Source organism: Cornus florida, unplaced genomic scaffold (genome assembly GCF_030987335.1).
Source record: "Cornus florida cultivar Cherokee Brave unplaced genomic scaffold, ASM3098733v1 CherokeeBrave_3.0.0_Hap2_Chr06, whole genome shotgun sequence".
In the NCBI taxonomy this organism is placed as follows: Eukaryota; Viridiplantae; Streptophyta; class Magnoliopsida; order Cornales; family Cornaceae; genus Cornus; species Cornus florida.
Window position 1 is genome coordinate 87,578,095 of NW_026775576.1, and position 21,327 is coordinate 87,599,421.

Here is a 21,327-nt window from a genome sequence, read left to right on the forward strand (position 1 = left end):
CAAAATGTTATATACCAGCAATTAACCAAAATATTTAGTTGACAATACTAACTTTTAATAAGTGAACATATAAAAGTGGCAAGTTAATATTGTTTTTTTTAATATCTATTAGATATGAAAATTAATAAATCATTTTGAGACAGTTCACTGTTAATGAAACATTGTGCTAATTAGATATTGTCATTTTTCTAGTTTAATTATATGTATTAATATTCTAATAGTTGACTAATTTTTCCTTTCTTTCTTTATGCAGTTAATTGAGGGAGGTGCGAGTAATCCACAAATAATATCTGAGTTTCCATGATTTTTGTACTCTTTTATACGTATTCTGATCTGCTGGTGTAGGTCAGAGAAGAGCTTTCTGTCTTGAAATAAAGAAATTAAGTGTTTCTCCTTATGAAGGGAATTAACATAGAGTATTTAAATTAAATTTTATTAATAAGGAAAAGACAACTTAACTAATAACTGCAAATTATGTTAAGAATTATGTCTCAAATTCTCATTATTATTAGTTTCTATTTTAGAGTGTATTTTTATGGTAATTTCTTATAGAGACGTGAATTGGGATCTAAGAAATTGTAATCATTGTCCACAAAGGAATTGGCTATGTGATTCTATAAATAGACACTTAGGTTATTGTTAAGAGTTAAGAGTTGAGAGAGATGTAGCCTCATGAGGGAATACTGAACACTGAAAGCGAGAGGGAGTCTCGTGAAGTACACGGAGAACTCAGTCAAGAGTTTGTGTGAATGGTTCGGTATTGAAATTCTCTACTATTGTAATATCTCTACATATGTAATAAATCTCTTCTCATCCGTGGATATAACCCTGATTTTGGGTGAACCACATATATATCTTGGGTTGTGGTTTGAATTGTTGTTTCCTTTTTTTCTTTTGTTTCCGCTGTGCCCCAACAACTGGTATTAGAGCCAGGTTAAGGAGATCTAGGAAATACAAGAAGTCTCAACATATGCTACAACGGGCTTTAGTTGTGGGTAGGGTCAATCGGCTTGATTACATGGCATGGAACTTGAGTAGTCAACGTGGAGCCTTGGGGTTTGACTGATTAAGCAACGTATAGTGGGGATAATCCGAGTTCTGCAATAAGATTGAGAAGATTGAAGTTGCAGATTATTATCCATATTCAATTGCCATGAGAAGCGATGATTGACGTAATGCAATTTGAGCCAAGGTAGAGATTATTAAGAATTATATCTCAAATTCCCATTATTATTAGTTTCTATTTTAGAGTGTATTTTTTATGGTAATTTCTTATAGAGACGTGAATTGGGATCTAATAAATTATAATCATTGTCCATAAAGAAATTGGGTATGTGACTCTATAAATAAACATTTAGGCTATTGTTGAGAGTTATGAGTTGAGAGAGATGTAGCCTCATGAGGGAATATGTTGATGGTAGGGGTGAGTTACGGGTTTGGTAAAGCGAACACTGATGGCTAGAGGGAGTCTCGTAGAGTATACGGAGAACTCGGTCAAGAGTTTGTGTGCATGGTTCAGTGTTGAAATTCTCTATTATTGTAATATCTCTACATGTATAATAAATCTCTTCGATCTCATCCGTTGATGTAACCCTGATTTTGGGTGAATCACGTATATTGTTGTTTTCTTTTTTTCTTTTGCTTCCGCTGTGCCCCAACAAGTTATATAATAAATTGATCCAAATTTTATTAATAAGGAAAAGACAGTTTTTAAATTTTTTTTTTAATGCAAATAATAATACCCAGCAACACCCCCATGATCCAATCAAATTTTGCTATCTAGTGTGGCTTTAATAATGAAAATGATACTATATAATTGTATGGTGAATGCTAAGCCAGGTGATTCAATTTACCTTTAAAAAAAAAAAAAAAAAAAAAAAAAAAAAGGTGACTCAATGTAGAACAGTTGTGAAATTATTGCCTTCTTCACTTAATATTCATACCAGTCTACGTTCACAATATGCAAAGTTGCAAACACACATGCAGGCACACAATAACTGTAAAGAAATAAAAAGTAATCAGTGATGTTCCTAGGACACACATAATGTCACAGACATCACCATTATTGAAATACTAGGAGCCAACAACAATACGAGTATGAATTAATGGAGCCAGATAATGGTCAAAATTCGTGGACAGATAATTAGTCCTCTTGGAATGGCTTGGCCTCAACCCAGTCTCCATCTTTATCAAGCACCATGCCTTTATTCTTTTCAACCCACCATGACTCTGGAACCTGATATTTATCCTTAAGAAAATTACTAGACTTGTTCACAAGAGCCAAACTCCTCTTCACCTTCAGCTCAAACTTCCCTCCCTTTCCATTCCAACCCGCAACTACATGCAACATACCTTGCAAATTATGCCAGTCCCATGGAGAGAACGAATCTTTCAAGAATGGCGAATCGTTACTATTAATCTGTAGCTCAATTCCTGCGTATGGTTCATACCCAGGCACTGTGAGCGGGAAGTTTGGTACAAGGTCTAAAACATTCCTCACATGTAAGATTCGCAGGTTTTGCAGAGCCTTAAGCTTGTCAATGAACACTTTGTTGCCTAACTTTGGGCAACCGAACACGAAAGCCCCGACCCGGACATGATCTGCAACTACACCAGTTTCCACCACATTGAAAGCGCTTAGAGCTGCAAGTACCCCACCTAGGCTATGTCCCGTGAATATCAAGCTTATGTTTTCGTGCTTGTACAATTCCATCAATTTTGTGATGGTTGATAGAACTTGAGTTTGAGCGCTGGTTTTTGGAAATGGAGAATCTGGGTTGCTGGAGGTGTAAATTGTGAGCCAACCCTCCATGACCTTGGCGATATCATCCTCACCACTATCATAATTGTCATTTCCTCCAGAGCCGGACATTAATGGTGTGGCAGGCACGAGCTTAGTGTGTAAATCCCCTTGTAGTTCAATTGGTTGGACGGTTCCACGCCATGCCACATAAATGTCACGCCTGCCGTTGGACTTGCTGACTTCGTCGGTGGTGACAGCAACGTATCCGATCCAATTGGACTGGCGTTGGAGTGGGACGGCGGGGCTCTCAGGTCTGATGATGAAGGCGTCAAAGAAGTCATCATCAATGCTTGCAGTGGCATAGAGGAAGGAGATGATTTGGTAATCTGATGCACAAGGTAGGAACACTTTGTGGAAGAATGAGTCGCGGCCGTAGCGGCCGTAGCCTCAGTATTTGGAATTTGGATCTCTGATGAAGGCATCATAAGTGGCTTGGGTCATGTCACCACAGCTCAGGATGAGTTTCCTGAGGCTGAGGTCAAGAGGGTCGAGCAGACCTTTCCATTCATTGCTTCCTAGTAGTTCTGCCCATTTGGGTTGTGTTTGCTCAGTTGCCATGATATCAAGGTCTGTAGAATTTATGTGTTGAAGGGCAAGAGGTTTTGGTTGGGAAGGGCATGCATTTGTGGAGGTGATATGGTAGGGTATAAATAGAGGAAATGTTTAAAGGATTTTTTTTTTTTTTTTTTTTTTTTTGTGGCGTTATTGATGAGGTGGGTTTTATATATCAAGCATGTTATATACATTGGATGGTGATTGAATGAATTGACTTGAGTTTTGATTAGTCCAATTCTTCCAAGAACAATTAACTAGTAAAAATAGTTAATGGAGGTGATATGGTAGGGTATAAATAGAGGAAATGTTTAAAGGTTTTTTTTTTTTTTTTTTTTTTTTTTTTTTTTTTTTTGTGGCGTTATTGATGAGGTGGGTTTTATATATCAAGCATGTTATATATATTGGATGGTGATTGAATGAATTGACTTGAGTTTTGATTAGTCCAATTCTTCCAACAACAATTAACTAGTAAAAATAATTAATGTTTCTCGGATAATATTTAGAGTTATGTGATGATGTTAAGGTGATGTAAGATGGTAGAATCATGCTTTTATTCACATAATTTCTATCCAATATCTTCAAACGAATTGAAGATGTATCATTTTTCTCTTTTCATTTATTCCTTTCTAAATTTTTTTACTGATTTGTTTGAAATTAACTTAATTATGAATTATATTTTTTGTTTAACAAATCATAAAGGAGGGTCTTTTTTTTCCCAAAAAAAAAAAAAAAGAAAAAAGAAAAGAAAAGAAAAAATATATAGAAGTAGCAGAAGGAGGTGGCGATGGGTTTACGGTGGTGCGTCACCATACGGACGTAAGCAGCTTAGGCTCATATTGCCACCTCATGGGACGCGGCATGTGGACCCCACACATCCCAGGTAATACATTATATATAATGTATATATAAAAAGATTTTATTTATTTATTTTTTTCAGGTGAGGGACGTTAGGTAGGGAAAGTTTTGGTATTGACATTACAACTCCGTCCACATTACATTTCAGTCTACCGGACCGAGTCCAATGCGTTAACGCGTGCTCTACTATTGATTAATTTTTTTTTTTATTTTTAAACCCTTCAAACTCAATACTAAAAGTTTTTAGATTGTAAGCGTGAAGACACAGTTTGTTATATATATATATATATATATATATATATATATATATAACAAAAATGGATAAATCACACTGACCTTGAGGATTGAACAATTTATAAGCAGTGTTTGACTTTTATTATTTGACCTTCCCATAAATGTTTTTTATACTCTTATTTAATTAAATAAAAAATATCTGTCAAACAAAAATACCATAATACCTTTTTCTTTTTTTTTTTTTCGTTCTTGTAAACACTATATTTTTTTTACCTCTTAAAATTTTTTTTTTTGAAAAAAAACCTAATCAAATCATAAACCTAACAAAATGACATTATCAAAAAAAAAAAGTTTTTGTAAATTATAATAACATAAAATTTGGTATGAAAATTTACAATTTACATTTCAATAACATTTGATGGCTTATTGATCATTTCATATCAAAATATAAGATTATTGAGGTCTTTTAACATATGAGAAGGACAATTTAGTCATTTTTTAAATTTTCATTAACGGCACGAGATGTTATTGAGTACAAACACCCAATCTCAATGAGGGTTAAAAGTAATAAATACCAAACATTATACCTGAATATAATTTATTTTAATCTCAGAAGAAGTCAATGTAATTTACCTTTAAGAAGTAATCTTAAAATTTTAAAACTCTAAATTCAAAGTTTAATATTAAACTAGCTCTAGAAGTTTCTTTAGAATACTAGAGAATCCCAACACTAAAGTCAACCTAATTGTGAAATTTTAATTATTGGAACCACCTTGAAACCTTGATATGCAAAAACTATTTTCTTACTATATTTTTTATCTGAAAATTAGTAGCATAAAATTTTAGGTCTATAATATTTAGTAAAGGATAAAAGATATTTACATTGAGGAATTTTTTTTGGAAATTTATAACATTTTAAGCTTCGTGATTGCTACGGAAATCATATACCAGCAACGAACCAAAAAATTTAGTGACATAGTTTTTCTAGTTTTGTCCAAATCTGGGGTAAAATTTCATGCAAAAATTAACTTGAATTTATTTATATATTTTTTAAAAATTGATTGAATATTTTAAGAAGCACAAAGAGCTTTAATTGAATGTCACTTCTCTCATTAAGGCTCTCTTACCTTCTATCACAGGTAATGTATCTCGGGCTCGCTCCTTCCCCTTCTATTTCTATAGATTTTGTAAGTCTCCAGGTACAATCCACATACACATCATATCGTGCTCACCGAAATGTAAATTTTTGTTTTCTTGCAATAAAATTTGTTGAAAGGTTTTTCTCTTGCCCTGTTTTAAGCTCTGTTTCTTCATGGCATCTCTCTGCCATATATATATATATATAGTTTGGTAATTGCATCTCCTGGCAGATTGATAAATCAATACATTAAGTTGTAATATATATATATATATATATATTAATTAATGTAATCAAGAGAGTTCCCTCCTTCACACATGAACTCTTCATATTTAATCGCTTGAATTGAGACAATTTTTTTTTTAACATTTAATATATGTAATAAATTAAATGAATTATTGAATACATTTTTTAAAGAGCTATTTATATTAATAACATTACTCTCTCTTTTTCTTTTTCTTTTTTTTTTTTTTTCTCGAAAATTAAAGCAATTTTCATTGGATAATAGAATTTACAAAAGGCCTTTAGGCCCAAAGATGAAGAAGGCAAGCCAAAGCTTGAGACAAGGCTAGGAACAAGCCCAACAAGGAAACATTACAAGGCTGAGAACAAGCCCAACAAGGGAACATTACAAGCCATGAAGTAACTACCAGTAACTGCAATAGCCATTGAGAAAGGCTAAAAAACAATCCTGTGACATTGCAGCAGCGGCAAACCGCCGCGAGTTAGTCCGGCGGACGAGGAGGGGGTCTGCAGCAAGACGGAGAGAGGTTCCAATCCATTAGAATAGATCTGGAAGAGGAGCAGTCCCGGAGGCATCCCAATTTCAGAATTGAAGAAATGGTAGAACAGATCTTCGAGCATACAATCCTTTGAGAGGACACCTTCCTTTTGAAGATTCTGGCGTTTCTCTCCTCCCATGTATGATATACTAAAGCTGAAAACCCCAATTTCCTGAGCAGATTGACTGAGGTATTAGCTTTCCATTGAATACTTGCCCATTGAACAAGAGATCCCCAGCTCCTAATAGCTGTGTGGATGCTGCACCTGTATTTGATAAAAAGCCACAAAGGAGAGGTAAAGGGGCAGTTTAAGAAAATGTGGTCATGGGATTCAGTGGACAAGCAACATAGAGGGCAAATATTGGTGTGGCTCGACATAGATTTACTATCAAGTGTTGGCAATTTGGATTGGACTGTCAACCAAAGGATGAACTTCATTCTAGGAATAGTTGGGGATTGCCAAACAAGGTTGTACCATGGAACATTTGGGAGGTCCCTTACCAAATGAGAAATTGTGTGGCTGAATGAGTACTGTCCTGTAGGAGAAGCAATCCACATTTTGGTGTCCCTTGTAGATGAATCAGGTGCAGGAAGGTTAGCCAATTCTGGGATAACATTAGTGAGGAAGATGGGAAAGGCCCAGTTGTTGTTAGTAATGAAGTTGTCCACAGTTATATCTTCATGTAAACCTCCGTCAGACATTAGTGACCTTGGGAACCTTAAGGATAGAGGACCCCCTGGAGCCCAGTTATCCCACCAGAAAGTAGTGTCAACCCCATTGCCAATAGAATGCTTGATGAGACCCTTTGCAGTATGTCTTAATTGCAGCATTTTTCTCCAACTCCAGGAACATGGCTGAGGGAAGTTAAGAGTCCACATGTTCCTAGCTTTGAGGAGGTGGGAATGGCACCAATTAACCCATAATCTGTTGGAGTTGTCTGTTTGTAGATCCCAGATGAATCTCAGAATACCAGCCTTGTTAGCTATTTCCAAATTAGGGATCCCCAACCCCCCTGCAGGTTTAGGAGAACATACATTGCGCCAAGCAACCTTCGAACCTGAAGTCTTTAATTCTGGTCCAGACCAGAGAAATCTTCTGAAATTTTATTTAACTCATCAATTACCCCCTTAGGAAGGATGAAGATGTTGCACTAGTAATTTTGGGTAGAGACAAGCACAGACTTAATTAATTGCAGTCTACCTGCATAAGATAGAGACCTTGATGTCCAGTTAATAACTCTGTGGGTAATCCTGCTTACCAGTAAGCTGCAATGCTGAGCTTTGAGATTAGTAGAGATGAGGGGCACTCCAAGATATTTCACTGGGAGAGTTGCTGCTTGTATGCCAAGTAGAGAAGAGATCTCATATTGAGTGTGATCATTAACTCCTGAGAAATACACTGCACTTTTAGATAGGTTGATGTTAAGTCCAGACATTGAACAGAAGAGATCAAGTGCAGACTTAAGGACTGAAACTGAACAAATATCTCCATGGCAAAACAGAAGTAGGTCATCAGCATAAGATAGGTGTGGAGGGAAAAAAACTCCCTCCAATAAAAAGCGCACACGTCACCACTACCCATATCTGCAGGCCAAGGACATATAAGGCCCATCATGCTCAAGCCCAAGTTGAGGGTATTTACAGCCCAAGACCATTCCATCAAGGCCGAATCAAGAAGCCATCAGCCCAGCTTGTCGTCAGCCCAGATATGAGTATTTAACATCCGGCCTGTTACCCAAGCCCAGCCGGATCAAAATATATTCAGCCCAAGAATGCACAAATCCTACCATTTGAAGAATTTACTGTAGAAGGAAAATTCGGATAGGAAGTTCTGTACAAGGCAAGTTCTATGTATGGAAAATTCAACAATGGAAAGAACTCAATTAGAAAAGAATGGTTATATAGAAAGAATTGGAGGGCAAGCAATGCGAGTCCTACCATAATTTTGCAATCTTTTATATATAAATAGAGGCTAAGACCTCCAATAAAGGATCAAGCAATTCCACACTTCTCTATACATTGTTCTTATTTATTTTTATTGTTTTTGAGTGAGTTGTTTTATTTTTCTCAGTCATTATTGGTTGAGCGAAATTTTGCACCTACACTTTGGTGCCGTCTGTGGGAAACGTATACAAATATACTCCCACTTGTTCTTCAAATTAAATCCTTTAGTCGTGTCTGGAATGTCAAACGGAGATTCAGCAATGAATCAACAGATAGAACTGATGCAAAAGATGCGAGAAGAGTTCTTGCACCAATTTGAGACACTCCGGCAAGCAAACGATACGAGTGTCGCCCAGATAGCTGCGCTTCAGCAGCAGACTCATACGCTGCACACGGCCATGGCCAGGCTAACGCCACAACCACCACCAGGCGATGCTGCGGCACCACCTCCCACCCCGAATTTACCTTCGGTTCACGAGCCTCCAGCCAACGAGACACCACCCAACGGGGCTCGACCTAGTGAGGCGTAGCAAAAGCAAGGGACGAGGTCCGAGGCGGTTGCTTCGGATAATCTCCCGCATCGCACACAGGACGAACAGGCCGAGTCCAGCCATAGGCTTACGGTATGGTCCAATGGCGTTCCAGATGGCGCACGTGTACAAGATGCATTCGATGAAAAAAAGCTCTTCAGAGTCCAGACACCAGCCGAGATGGCTAGAGAGCACAAGAACTCCTTGGTCAAGACCCCCTTTACTGACGAGGTGTACCTTGTGGAGAGGCCGAAGAAGTTCACTATGCCATCCTTCACCCAGTTCGATGGGGCAGGCGACCCTTCTCGGCATCTTGATCATTATGCGCAAAAGATGGCATTGGACGATCATAACGATCCGTGGATGTGTAAGGTTTTTCCTACCAGTTTAACCGGAGCAGCGTTAGAATGGTTCAGGAATAGGCCACACAAGTCTATCCCTGACTATGAGACCTTGTGCACTATGTTCTTAGCCCAGTATTGCGGAAATAAGAAGCAGAAGAAAAGTATAGCCAGCCTTTTTACAATAAGGCAAAGGAAGGAAGAAACTCTGCAAGATTTTTTATCCAGATTTAACATGGAGGCCTCGGAGATAGCAGATTGCCATCCTGCCACGGCAATCGAAACATTTAAGTTGGCAATGATCCAGGGAACCAAGTTTCACACATCCTTGGTCAAATATTCCCCCCGGATATGCAGACTTTGAACGCTAGGGCACAAATCTACATTCGGTTGGAGGAAAACGTAGCTCACCGTGCGCAGCACGCTACCCTCGTCACAGTGGAAAACAAGTCTCGAGAGAAAGCTGCGAGCACAAGGATGCAGAAGGTTCCTCATACCGCCACACAAGCCACCCAAGCATCTGAGAAAAGGCGAAGGACAGAGGACAGGCTTACCCCTCTTCGTACTACCTTGGCGCGCCTATTCCAAGAGAATAAGACGAGGTTCGCGACTCCTCAGCCCATGAAACAACCCTTGGAGCAGAGGGACAAAAACAAGCATTGTGCCTACCATAGAGATTATGGGCATACCACCAATGACTGCAGGTCCCTACAGCGACAGGTAGAAAGCATGATAGCGAGAGGAGAATTGATGGAGTATCTCGCCACGAAGGAGCACGTAAAACCTCGGGAGGTTAACCCTCGACGGGTAGAGGGCAGTCAGGTAAAGGTTATCCATGCTATTCACGGAAGGTCGGAGGATGATGAAGAGTCTGAAGAGTTGTACAGATCCAGGCTGCGAGAGGCTCATAAGTTACGAAGGTTGTCTTCGGTAAACACGGTTGCACCAGGCAGCATCAACATTGGATTCGGTAACAACGATCTTTCTAGAGTCCAGCGCCCACATGAGGACCCCTTGGTCATCAGCCTCCTGGTAGCGAATTACATGATCAGGAGAGTGCTGATAGAGTCCAGCGCCAACATCATTACAAAAACAGCTTTTGATCAGTTGGGGATTTCACTATCATCCATTAGGCCAACTTCCGGCCCCCTAATGGGATTTGATGGTACTAAGGTGAATCCGCTTGGGGTGATCGATCTATCCGTTACTACAGCAAAGAGGACTCTGAAGGAAAACTTCGTCGTAACAGAAATTCATCCATCTTATAACCTCATTATGGGGAGAGGTTGGATCCATCGTATGAACGGAGTCCCCTCTACACTTCACCAAGTAATGAGGTGTTTATCCCCGGATGGCAGAGAGGTCATCGACCTCTGGGGAGACCAGGTTGCTGCAAAAGAATGTTACATGCTAACGCTACATGAAGCAAAGAGAGCGTCGAAGTCACCTCAGTCAGAGGCGAATCCCAAAGACACGATCAAATAGCAGTTACAATATCCTCTGCCCAAGTATCTTAAGTCAGAGGAGGAAGCCGAAGCTGAAGCACCTACCGAGGAGTCCCTCGAAGCTATAGAGGTAGTCCTCGGAGACCCCCAGAAGCTCACCTACATTGGCTCATCTTGCACAGCCGAAGATAAAGAAGCATTGATCAGGGTCATTCGGTGCAATTCGGATGTCTTTGCCTGGGATCACTCGGACATGGTGGGGATCGATCCTGCAGTCTCATGCCATAGTCTGAGGGTTAACCCAGAGTTCAAGCCAGTCAAGCAGAGGCACCGACGGTTCGCACCTGAACGGAATCGCATAATAGCCGAGGAGGTAAATAAACTGTTACAAGCAGGATTCATTCGAGAGGTGCAATACCCACAATGGCTCTCAAATGTAGTAGTCGTTCAAAAGAAGAATGGGAAATAGAGGGTATGCGTAGATTATACCAACCTTAACAAAGCTTGCCCAAAAGATAGCTTTCCTCTGCCCAAGATTGATCAAATGGTGGATGCTACGACGGGTTATGAAAGGCTCACATTCCTCGACGCATACTCCGGCTATAATCAGATTCCCATGAATCCTGAAGATGAGGAGAAAACTGCTTTCATTACAGAAACGAGCACTTACTGCTACAGAGTGATGCCCTTCGGTCTAAAGAATGCCGGAGCCACCTACCAGCGACTTGTCAATAAAATCTTCAGTAATCTGCTGGGCGATACAGTTGAAGCCTATATCGATGATATGGTGGTTAAAAGTATACGGAAAGAGGACCACCCGAAGCACCTCCAGGAGGTCTTTGATACTCTCAAGAGATACAATATGAAGTTGAACCCCACCAAGTGCTCCTTCGCCGTTTCGTCAGGACAGTTCCTTGGGCACGTCGTAAATAAAAGAGGAATAGAAGTAAGCCCAGTTCAGGCAAAGGCACTCATACAGAACCAGGAGCCGACAACCCGCAGGGAAGTGCAAGTTCTAACCGGCCGAATTGCTGCTCTCAGCCGGTTCATATCCCGATTATCTGATAAATATAAACCTTTCTTTGATGCTATTCGATCCAAAAACAAAGATATGTGGGGACCTCAGCAGCAGGAAGCTCTTAATCAATTGAAAAGCTACATGACAAAACCCCCAATCCTTTCTGCTCCAACGCCCGGAGACACTCTCATCCTGTACCTGGCAGTATCGGCTGTAGCAACAAGTGCAGTGTTGATCAAAGAAGAAGACAAGGTTCAGCACCCAATCTTTTACACAAGCAAAACGATGACGGATGCCGAGACACGGTACAGCAAGACAGAAAAGGTAATCCTGGCGTTAATTTATGCCAAGAGGAAACTTCGACATTACTTCGAGTCTCACAGCATAGTGGTACTTACAAATCACCCTATACGGGCTATCCTAGCTAAACCAGACCTGTTTGGTCGAATTACAAAATGGGCTATTGAACTTAGCTCTTTTGACATCACCTATGCACCGAAGGTATCTCACAAGGGGCAGTCAGTAGCGGATTTCCTACTAGAGTACGAAGATCAACCTGAGGAACCGACACTTCAAGAGCCATACTGGGAGTTACGGGTTGATGGTTCTTCCAACCGGAAAAGAGCAGGGGCCAGTATTGAAATCATAACACCCGAGGGTACCAAGCTGCAGCAGTCAATTTTGCTAGATTTCCCATCTACCAATAACGAGGCCGAGTACGAGGCGATGCTTGCCGGACTTCGGCTAGCTAAACAGCTGCAGGTACGATGTTTAAAAGTTTTTAGTGACTCACAGCTTGTGATCAATCAAGTGACAGGGCAATATTCTCCCAAGGAGGAACGTATGAAGTCGTACAAAAATGCTGTAGAGAGTGCTATCCAGGAGTTCGATCAAATCGAGTTCCATCAGGTACCACGAGATGAAAATGCCGAAGCGGATCGATTGGCCGCAGCCGCATCATCTTCAGATGAAGAGTTGATTCGGCTTGTTCCAATCGATGTTCTCGAAGAACCCAGCACTAATCCCCGGCAAGAGGTGATGGTGATCCCGGAAGTACCACGTGAGCCCTGCTGGATTGATCCAATCGAGGCCTACCTCAAGGAAAGGGTTCTCCCGAATCAGAAAGCTGAGGCAAGGAAGCTTAGGCTTACCGCGGCTAAGTACGCAATCATCAATAACCAGTTGTACCGAAGGTCATTCTCCGGTCCCTATCTCAAGTGTTTAACTCCTACTGAGGCTCTCACAATTCTAAAACAAGTTCATGAAGGAGATTGTGGAAACCACTCCGGAGGAAGATCCATTGCACACAAAATTCTAACCCAAGGTTATTTCTGGCCATACTTGGCTTGGAATGCCGAGGAATACACAAGACGATGTGATAAGTGTCAGCGCCATGGTCCAATAAAGCACCAACCTGCCGAAGGTTTGCACGCCATGGCTAATCCATGGCCGTTCGCCCAATGGGGGATTGATATAGTAGGACCATTACCCAAAACCATGGAAAAAAAGGAGCATGTGCTTCTGGCTACGGATTACTTCACCAAGTGGGTGGAAGCTGAAGCCTTCTCTAGCATCACCCACGAAGAAGTAAATCATTTCATTTGGAGCAACATTATTTGCCGGTTTGGGGTACCAAAAGTCATCGTAATGGACAATGGTAAGAACCTCGATAACAGAAGTACAAGGAAATTCTTTAGCGAACATGGAATCTTGCAAAAGTTAGCTGCAGTTAGTCATCCACAAGGCAATGGGCAAGCTGAAATAACTAATCGCACGATATTCGGGTGCTTAAAGAAAAAAGTGGAGAAATTAAAGACAAAGTGGTGCGAGAATCTCCCTCAAGTGCTTTGGGCCTATCGAACCACTCCAAGACGACCCACGGGAGAAAGCCCATTCGCTATGGCATATGGATCCGAAGCTGTCATTCCCACTGAGTCCATAATCCCAACCCTTCGGACATCCTTGGTACTGGAGGGGAACAATGAGCAACAACTCGAACATAGCCTTGATTTGGTGGACGAAAGGAGAGATGCAGCAACAATTCGACTCGCGGCATACCAACAACAGGTGTGTAACAGTTATAACAAACGCGTCAGGTTCAGGAGTTTTGTGGTAGGCGATTGGGTTTTGAAGCAGGAGACAGCTCATGTAAAGAAATTGGAACCTAATTGGACCGGACCCTACAGAGTTACCGAAGTAGTGGGGAAAGGAGCATATCGTTTGGCCGAAGCTGACGGACGTCCCATTGCGCGTCCTTGGAACGCAATACACCTGAAAAGGTATTTCCATTAGTTAAGTTTGTCAATTTTGCTACAAGTTCTTCACAAATAAGGCTGAATATGTCCACAGTCAGCCAAGCTTTTCTTTATTTTGCTTCTATATTCAGTATCACTTTCCTCTATTTTTGTTTCTTTTTATAAAAATGGGGGACCATACTATGAATGGCATTCGTTTGATTTTTTGACACAAAAATTCGTCTGATTTTTTGACCGATTTTTTGACACAAAACAAAAATTCGTCTGATTTTTTGACCAAAAACAAAAAAAACACAAAGCAACAAAACATGAGTTATGGCCTATGCTTAAATCTTTATATCCCACATCGACAAAACAGTATGTGCCACATTTTGTTATATATGGGAATATTCAAATAGTTAATTACGGTGTAAGGAGGGCCCACTGGTATTTAAGGCTGTCAGGCTCAATACCAGAGGCATTCCTTACACCGACTTTTTTGACAACATTTAGTCTATGTCCCACATCGGATAGAAATAGAAAAGAAATGCGGTTCATATATGCGTGGTCTACAACATTTGGCTGCCAAGAAGGGAGTGTCAGTGGAGGCAGGTCTCTAAAGTCAACAAATGGAGAACTTCACAGCCACTGTTACTCGCTTTCTTGGCCTCCTATCATTTTTGAGTCTTCGGCCTCATAATAAGTGATTTGCGGAAAAATATGAGATAAACCTCCCCTCAGGCTCAGTGCCGGGGAGTAATTTATTCGCCTCGGACCTTAAGTGTCCGGTTCGGCACAACCTCCCCTCAGGCTCAGCGCCGGGGAGTAGTTCTCTTGCCTCGGCCCCTAAGTGTCCGGCTCGGCAAAACCTCCCCTCTGGCTTAGCGCCGGGGAGTGATTCATTTAAACCTCCCCTCAGGCTCAGCGCCGGAGGGTAAGTCATTCGCCTCGGACCCTAAGTGTTCGGCTCGGCGAAAATCTTACCTCGGACCCTAAGTGTCCGGCTCGGCAAAACCTCCCCTCTGGCTCAGCGCTGGGGAGTGATTCATTTAAACCTCCCCTCAGGCTCAGCGCCGGAGAGTAAGTCATTCGCCTCGGACCCTAAGTGTTCGGCTCGGCGAAAATCTCGCCTCGGACCTTAGTGTCCGGTTCGGCACAACCTCCCCTCAGGCTCAGCGCCGGGGAGTAGTTCTCTCGCCTCGGCCCCTAAGTGTCCGGCTCGGCAAAACCTCCCCTCTGGCTCAGCGCCGGGGAGTGATTCATTTAAACCTCCCCTCAGGCTCAGCGCCGGAGTGTAAGTCATTCGCCTCGGACCCTAAGTGTTCGGCTCGGCAAAAATCTCGCCTCGGACCCTAAGTGTCCGGCTCGGCAAAACCTCCCCTCTGGCTCAGCGCCGGGGAGTGATTCATTTAAACCTCCCTTCAGGCTCAGCGCCGGAGAGTAAGTCATTCGCCTCGGACCCTAAGTGTTCGGCTCGGCAAAACCCCCCCTCCGGCTCCACGCCAGGGAATGTATAATTCGCCTCGGATCCTGAGTATCCGAGGCAGCTTCGGACCCTAAGTGTCCTATTCAGCAATACTCCTCGCCTCGGATCCTGAGTATCCGAGACAGCTTCAGACCCTAATTGTCCTATTCAGCACTAGTCCTCCACACTCAGTGCCGAGGAATAATTCGCCTCGGATCCTGAGTATCCGAGACAGCTTCGGACCCTAAGTGTCCTATTCAGCAATATTCCTCCACACTCAGTGCCCAGGAGTAATTCGCTTTAGACCTCTGATACTCATATCAGAACTCTTTCCTCCGGACTCCAAGTGTTTAATACCTTGTGTATGCGGATATGTCATAAGTTCATCATATTCCACCCCACATCAGGAACACATGAGAAGGAAAGAGTATGTATACATCTACTGAAGGCAAGTAGAAGGCGAGGAGGGTTCATTTAACAGTTAAATCATTGTCCATACGACTCATCCTGCGATATCAACTAAACTGTTAAAAGGATCTCCTTCTTCCCACAATCCTTGCATTTTCACGGATAGCATAAATCCAAAGTATAAAGACAATGTTTAGTGTTTAAACACATTACCAGTCAGAGAAATATATCAAGAGCATACAGCAAAAACAAGTCAGGCAAGCCTAAAACGAAAAGTTATATTCATTATCCCAAAACAGGCTGTTCATAAAAATAAAATACATAGTTCTACTTCCTCTTCGGATTGAAGGGAGTAGATTCAAAAGCATCCACTACATTAGGACTTGAGGTAGCCGCAGGAGCAGGGGAGCTAGGAGTACCCTTCAGGTGTGCCTTCACCATCTCGGCAAAGCGAATTTCAGCTTCCAAAACCTCTGGCCCTTCATCGTATGGGAAGTGCACCCCCACCTGCTTGTCAAAGGCGTCCGGATCCATCGTCTTAGGGCCTGAGCCCTGATTATAGCCAGACCGGAACGCCTTAGCACTAGCCAGGTGCGCCAGATAAGAGTAGCGCCCCTGCATTTGCTTCCCCGCCTTGAAGCAAGTAGTAAGAGCCTCGGTCAGGCGTTGAACCTCGGCCTGAAGAGAATCCACCTTAGCCTTAGAGGCTGACAACTGCCTCTTATACGCATCCTTGGCTTCAGAAGCTATCTTCAGATTGGTAGAGGCAGTAGTGGCTCTCTTCTCTGCATTGTCAAGATCCTTTTCCAACTTCTTGATGGAGAGGGATTGAGCTTCAGCAGTGGCGCAGAGGGCCATGGTGTGGTATAGACTCTGTTTAACAGGGAAGCAAATATAAGCATAAATAGAAACACAAGCAAGCAAGAGTAACATAATTCTGAAGGTGCAATATGAACCTCTATGGCCCGGACTGGGGCAGAGGGGAGTAGTTGCTCCAACCCCATTTGGCTGATGGCTTCCTCGTCCTTTGGGAGCCACATTCCTCGAGCCACTGCCAGTGCAGCTGAAGGGTCTGTAACCACAGAATCCCCTGAGTGTAGGACTGACCTGTCAGCCCTGGTGAAGGAAGGAGTCCAAGGAGCCCCAGTCTCAGCAAGAACAAAGGCCCTGACTTCATCTTCAGGTTCGGCCTCTCCAGCTTTTTTCCCTCTGCTTTTAGAGGGGACTTTGCCCTTGCCAGAGGAAGAGGGGTTGAGGCGAGATTTCTTCAATGGTGGTTCCTCAACCTCCACCTCATCCTCAGTTGATCCAATGACGACCAAGGGTTGGGCATCTCCGGCTTTCTTTTTTAAAGCCTCAGCCAGCCGTATCTCCTCCTCGGTCATAGGGAAACTGTCAAAGGATGGTAAAGCCAGATCCATGAGGTCTGCAGCAACGGCACTGGAAGCAATGTCCTTGAGGTTGGAGGAAGTTAGCAGGTCCTCGATAGGCAAGGGGTCACTCTAGACTCATTCCTCAAGAAAAGAAAGTCTGTTCCTTGCTGCAAAGGCTGGGAATGTAGCTGAAAAAACACCAAGAAATTCATAAATACGGCGAAATATTAAGACTTGGCAAGGAAAACAGCCAGAACACTTGGTATGAAGGGAGGTTAAATATTCTATACCTAATTTCCCGAATTTGCGCGGAATGGGAAGCGCAATTGATTGGGACACGAACCATTTTCCTTTAACTACAACCATCATTTCTTTCCATTTCTTTTCAGATGAAGGAAGGTTCGTGCATATCCTTTGATGAAGGGGAGAGGTAAAAAAGAAGCGACCAGGCTCGGTCCCATGCTTAGATATATTGTAAGTAAGCAGAAGGTCGGCAAGGGTCAAATCCAGAGCCTCTAATTTCCGGCGCACCAACAACGCCGAAAGGATGCGAAAGAAATTGGGATTTACTTGAAGGGGGGCAAGACCTAGCTTATTGAAAACTAAATGATAGAAGGGATGAAGAGGGAATCAGAGGGCGTTAAGGTGCCCTACCGAAAGAAGCAACTCATCCTCCTCAATTCCCTCGCCGGAGGTGAAATCGGCACCCTCGGGATATTCTGTAATGTCTACTCCTTCAGGAACATCAAATTCTTCCATTACCGAAGCAATAGAGAATTTGATGCGGCGAATAGAGATGATTGCTTTCTTCTCCTCATGGGTAAGAACGTAATCAGAGCCTGAGGTGGATGTTTCGGTTGGAAGAGGGGAAGTACCTGATGAATTCAACGAAGGGCGATCTGTAGAAACCCTAGGAGGGGGAGCCCTAATGCGAATGGGGGAAGATGAAGGTGTGGATTCAGAATCCCCAAGGTCTACACGTTCGGGAGTAGATGAAGTACTTATAATGAAAGATTGAAGAGAAAGATGCGAGACTAACCTGACAAAGCGAAGGAAGCGATGAAATGAAGGACGCAGAAGTGCAGCAAGGGCAAATGTAACTCTTGCAAAATCTTGTGTGACGGAGTAATAACGAAAGGCCACGAACCGTTTCTGAAGCAAAGTAAAAATCGGTTTCAATTCCCTCTTTAATAGGAGCCGTCACTCAATTAAAAATGGAATTTGGGGCAAAGTGTGGAGGGAAAAAAACTCCCTCTAATAAAAAGCGCACACGTCACCACTACCCATATCTACAGGCCAAGGACATATAAGGCCCATCATGCTCAAGCCCAAGTTGAGGGTATTTACAGCCCAAGACCATTCCATCAAGGCCGAATCAAGAAGCCATCAGCCCAGCTTGTCGTCAGCCCAGATATGAGTATTTAACATCCGGCCTGTTACCCAAACCCAGCCGGATCAAAATATATTCAGCCCAAGAATGCACAAATCCTACCATTTGAAGAATTTACTGTAGAAGGAAAATTCGGATAGGAAGTTCTGTACAAGGCAAGTTCTATGTATGGAAAATTCAACAATGGAAAGAACTCTATTAGAAAAGAATGGTTATATAGAAAGAATTGGAGGGCAAGCAACGCGAGTCCTACCATAATTTTGCAATCTTTTGTATATAAATAGAGGCTAAGACCTCCAATAAAGGATCAAGCAATTCCACACTTCTCTATACATTGTTCTTATTTATTTTTATTGTTTTTGAGTGAGTTGTTTTATTTTTCTCAGTCATTATTGGTTGAGCGAAATTTTGCACCTACAATAGGTGAGTGATTTTTTGCTCTCTGCACCTCCAGTGGTACTTGAAGGATGAAACTCTATTCACATAGTTGGTGATAATTGAAGAAAAAGCATCCATAACTAAGACAAACTGGAATGGGGAGATGGGATCACCTTGTCTTAGGCCCCTCTTCCCTTTGAAATACCCTTGGAATTCACCATTCAAGGCAATGGTGAAAGATGGAGATGAGATGCAAGCATTAATCAATGAAATAAACTTGGGAGGGAAGTTATGCAATGAGAGACAACTAATAATGAAGTCCCACTTCATTGAATCAAAGGCCTTCTTGAGGTCCACCTTGATTGCACATCTTACAGGAGTGCCATGCTTGTGATACCCTCTTAGCAACTCATGTGCTAGTAGTATAGGGTCTGTAATCTTTCTGCCATGCACAAAGGCAGATTGGGCTTGATCAATGAGGAGTGGTAGTGTGGATTGAAGCCTAGTTGCAAGAAGTTTTGAGATACACTTGTAGATGGTGTTGACACATGAGATAGGCCTATAGTCATGAAGAGATGCTGGATTCTGGCATTTTGGTACCAAGGCAATGTATGTATTGTTGACCTCTGCTAGGAGCTTTCCATTCCTGAAGAATTCTGAGATTGCTTTGATAATAGTCCTTCCCACAATATTCCAACACTTTTGTAAAAATAAGGCATTATAGCCATCTGGACCCGGAGCTCTATCCTTATTAAGCTTCAATATACAGCTTTGAATCTCCAAATTGGATGGTGGATCCTCAAGGAAAAAGTGCATATTGGTGGGGACAGCCTTGGAGATAAATGGAGCTAAGTCAGAGATGTGGTGAGTGGGAGGGGCAGAATAACCAAGCAGAGATTGGAAATGATTAACCACTTGAATTTTAATATCCTCCATACCATGAATCATCTATCCATCATCAAGAGTTAAGGAAATAATCTTTTTCTTATTATTCCTTGAACTGAGAGATCTATGTAAGTAAGTTGAGTTGCAATCCCCCAATTTAAGCCAGGCCATCCTAGATTTTTGCCTCAAAATATCTTCTTGGATGTTTCCCAGCCTCAAGAATTCTCTAGTAAGGGCTCATTCCGGCTCTCTGAGTGAAGAATCACTAGGATAAAGATCAAGATCCATTTGACAGGACTGTAACTCAAGCTGAATTGCATGAATTTTGGAGTCCAACTCTGAAAATTCTTTCCTACATGTAGTTCTTAGGACAGTTTTTAATTGTTTGAGCTTTTGAACAACTTGGAACATAGTTGTTCCTTTAATGTGTGTGCTCCAAACCCCTTGTACTGAAGATAAGAAAAGCTTGTGTGATGACCAAGCATTAAAGAACCTGAAGGGGGTACGCCTTTGTGGTTTGTTAATGTCAAGTGTAACCAAAATAGGGCTGTGGTCAGAAATACCTGGGGTGAGGAAATTGCATTCTGAAATTGGAAAGGAGGATGTCCATTTTTGATTGACCAGAGCCCTGGCAAGCTTCTTAGCTATACATGCATCTCCCAAACTCTTGTTTGACCAAGAGTATAGAATCCCACAGAACTTGAGGTCCTCCAATTCAGCATTTTGGAGGCAGTCCTTGAAATCAGACATTGCAGTGCTCCATTTCATAGATCCACCATGCTTCTCTCCTATATTGGGAATGACATTAAAATCCCCCATTAACAACCAAGGGCTAGCAGCAAAAATTGTTGAGCAGTGGGTGATATCATCCCATAGAACCTGTCTTTCAATGGCAATTGGATGCATAGATGAATGATATAAAAAAAGATAGATTCAGACCAATTACTGATATGGAGCAATGAATTGCTTGTCTGCTGCAATGGATAACAGATAAGTTAAGAATGTTGGGGTTCCAAATTATTCAAATTCTCCCCAGATCAGAGAAAGGATAATTATGTGTAAAAGACCATTGTGGAGCAATTTTCTTGTGAATTGCAGCCACATTTGAAAGTGCCACTTTAGTCTCCAATATGGAGACTACATCCAATTTTTTCTCAGAAATTAATTTTTTAATTTCTGATTGTTTAGAGGGTTAGTTCAACCCTCTAATATTCCATGTGAGGAGAGAAATCATAGGAAGGGTGGAGAGAAATGACCTCCAAGATGCCTTGGGCTTCTTGAACCCTCATGCATCAACCCTGAAATGTTTGGTTCTTTCATTCTTGCAGCTTTCTTGAGACTTCTTGCAGTCAATTTCCTTTTCTGTAGTGGCTTGTTATAGCTCCCTGGATCACTCAGAGAAGATGAAGCCAGAAGGGGTGGGCTGGAGAGGTGATTGTTGGCCATTGCAGCCATTAGAGTATATAATGGTGGGGTAGCATGGCTCTGGGCCATATCTGTGTTCTTGGAAGGACTGTATTTCTTAGAAAGAGGCGTGTATTTTCTGTGG

The 21,327-nt window shown here is 42.0% G+C and overlaps 3 protein-coding genes across 3 annotated transcripts; all 3 read right to left on the reverse strand.

Moving 5' to 3' along the window:
• Positions 1-2,143: 2,143 nt before the first annotated feature.
• Positions 2,144-6,506, reverse strand: LOC132314524 (phospholipase A1-IIdelta-like). The gene is made up of 2 exons (XM_059813379.1): positions 6,302-6,506; positions 2,144-3,129 (listed from the first exon to the last, which is right to left on the reverse strand). Exons 1-2 carry the CDS (start codon positions 6,504-6,506, stop codon positions 2,144-2,146), a joined length of 1,191 nt encoding a protein of 396 aa, XP_059669362.1.
• Positions 6,507-6,516: 10 nt separating this feature from the next.
• LOC132314525 (uncharacterized) lies at positions 6,517-19,841 on the reverse strand. Its single transcript, XM_059813380.1, has 6 exons — positions 18,999-19,841; positions 18,165-18,277; positions 12,241-12,401; positions 7,569-7,841; positions 6,754-7,440; positions 6,517-6,632 (listed from the first exon to the last, which is right to left on the reverse strand). Exons 1-6 carry the CDS (start codon positions 19,839-19,841, stop codon positions 6,517-6,519), a joined length of 2,193 nt encoding a protein of 730 aa, XP_059669363.1.
• Positions 19,842-20,015: 174 nt separating this feature from the next.
• Positions 20,016-20,684, reverse strand: LOC132314526 (uncharacterized). Its single transcript, XM_059813382.1, has one exon. It carries the CDS (start codon positions 20,682-20,684, stop codon positions 20,016-20,018), a length of 669 nt encoding a protein of 222 aa, XP_059669365.1.
• Positions 20,685-21,327: the final 643 nt, after the last annotated feature.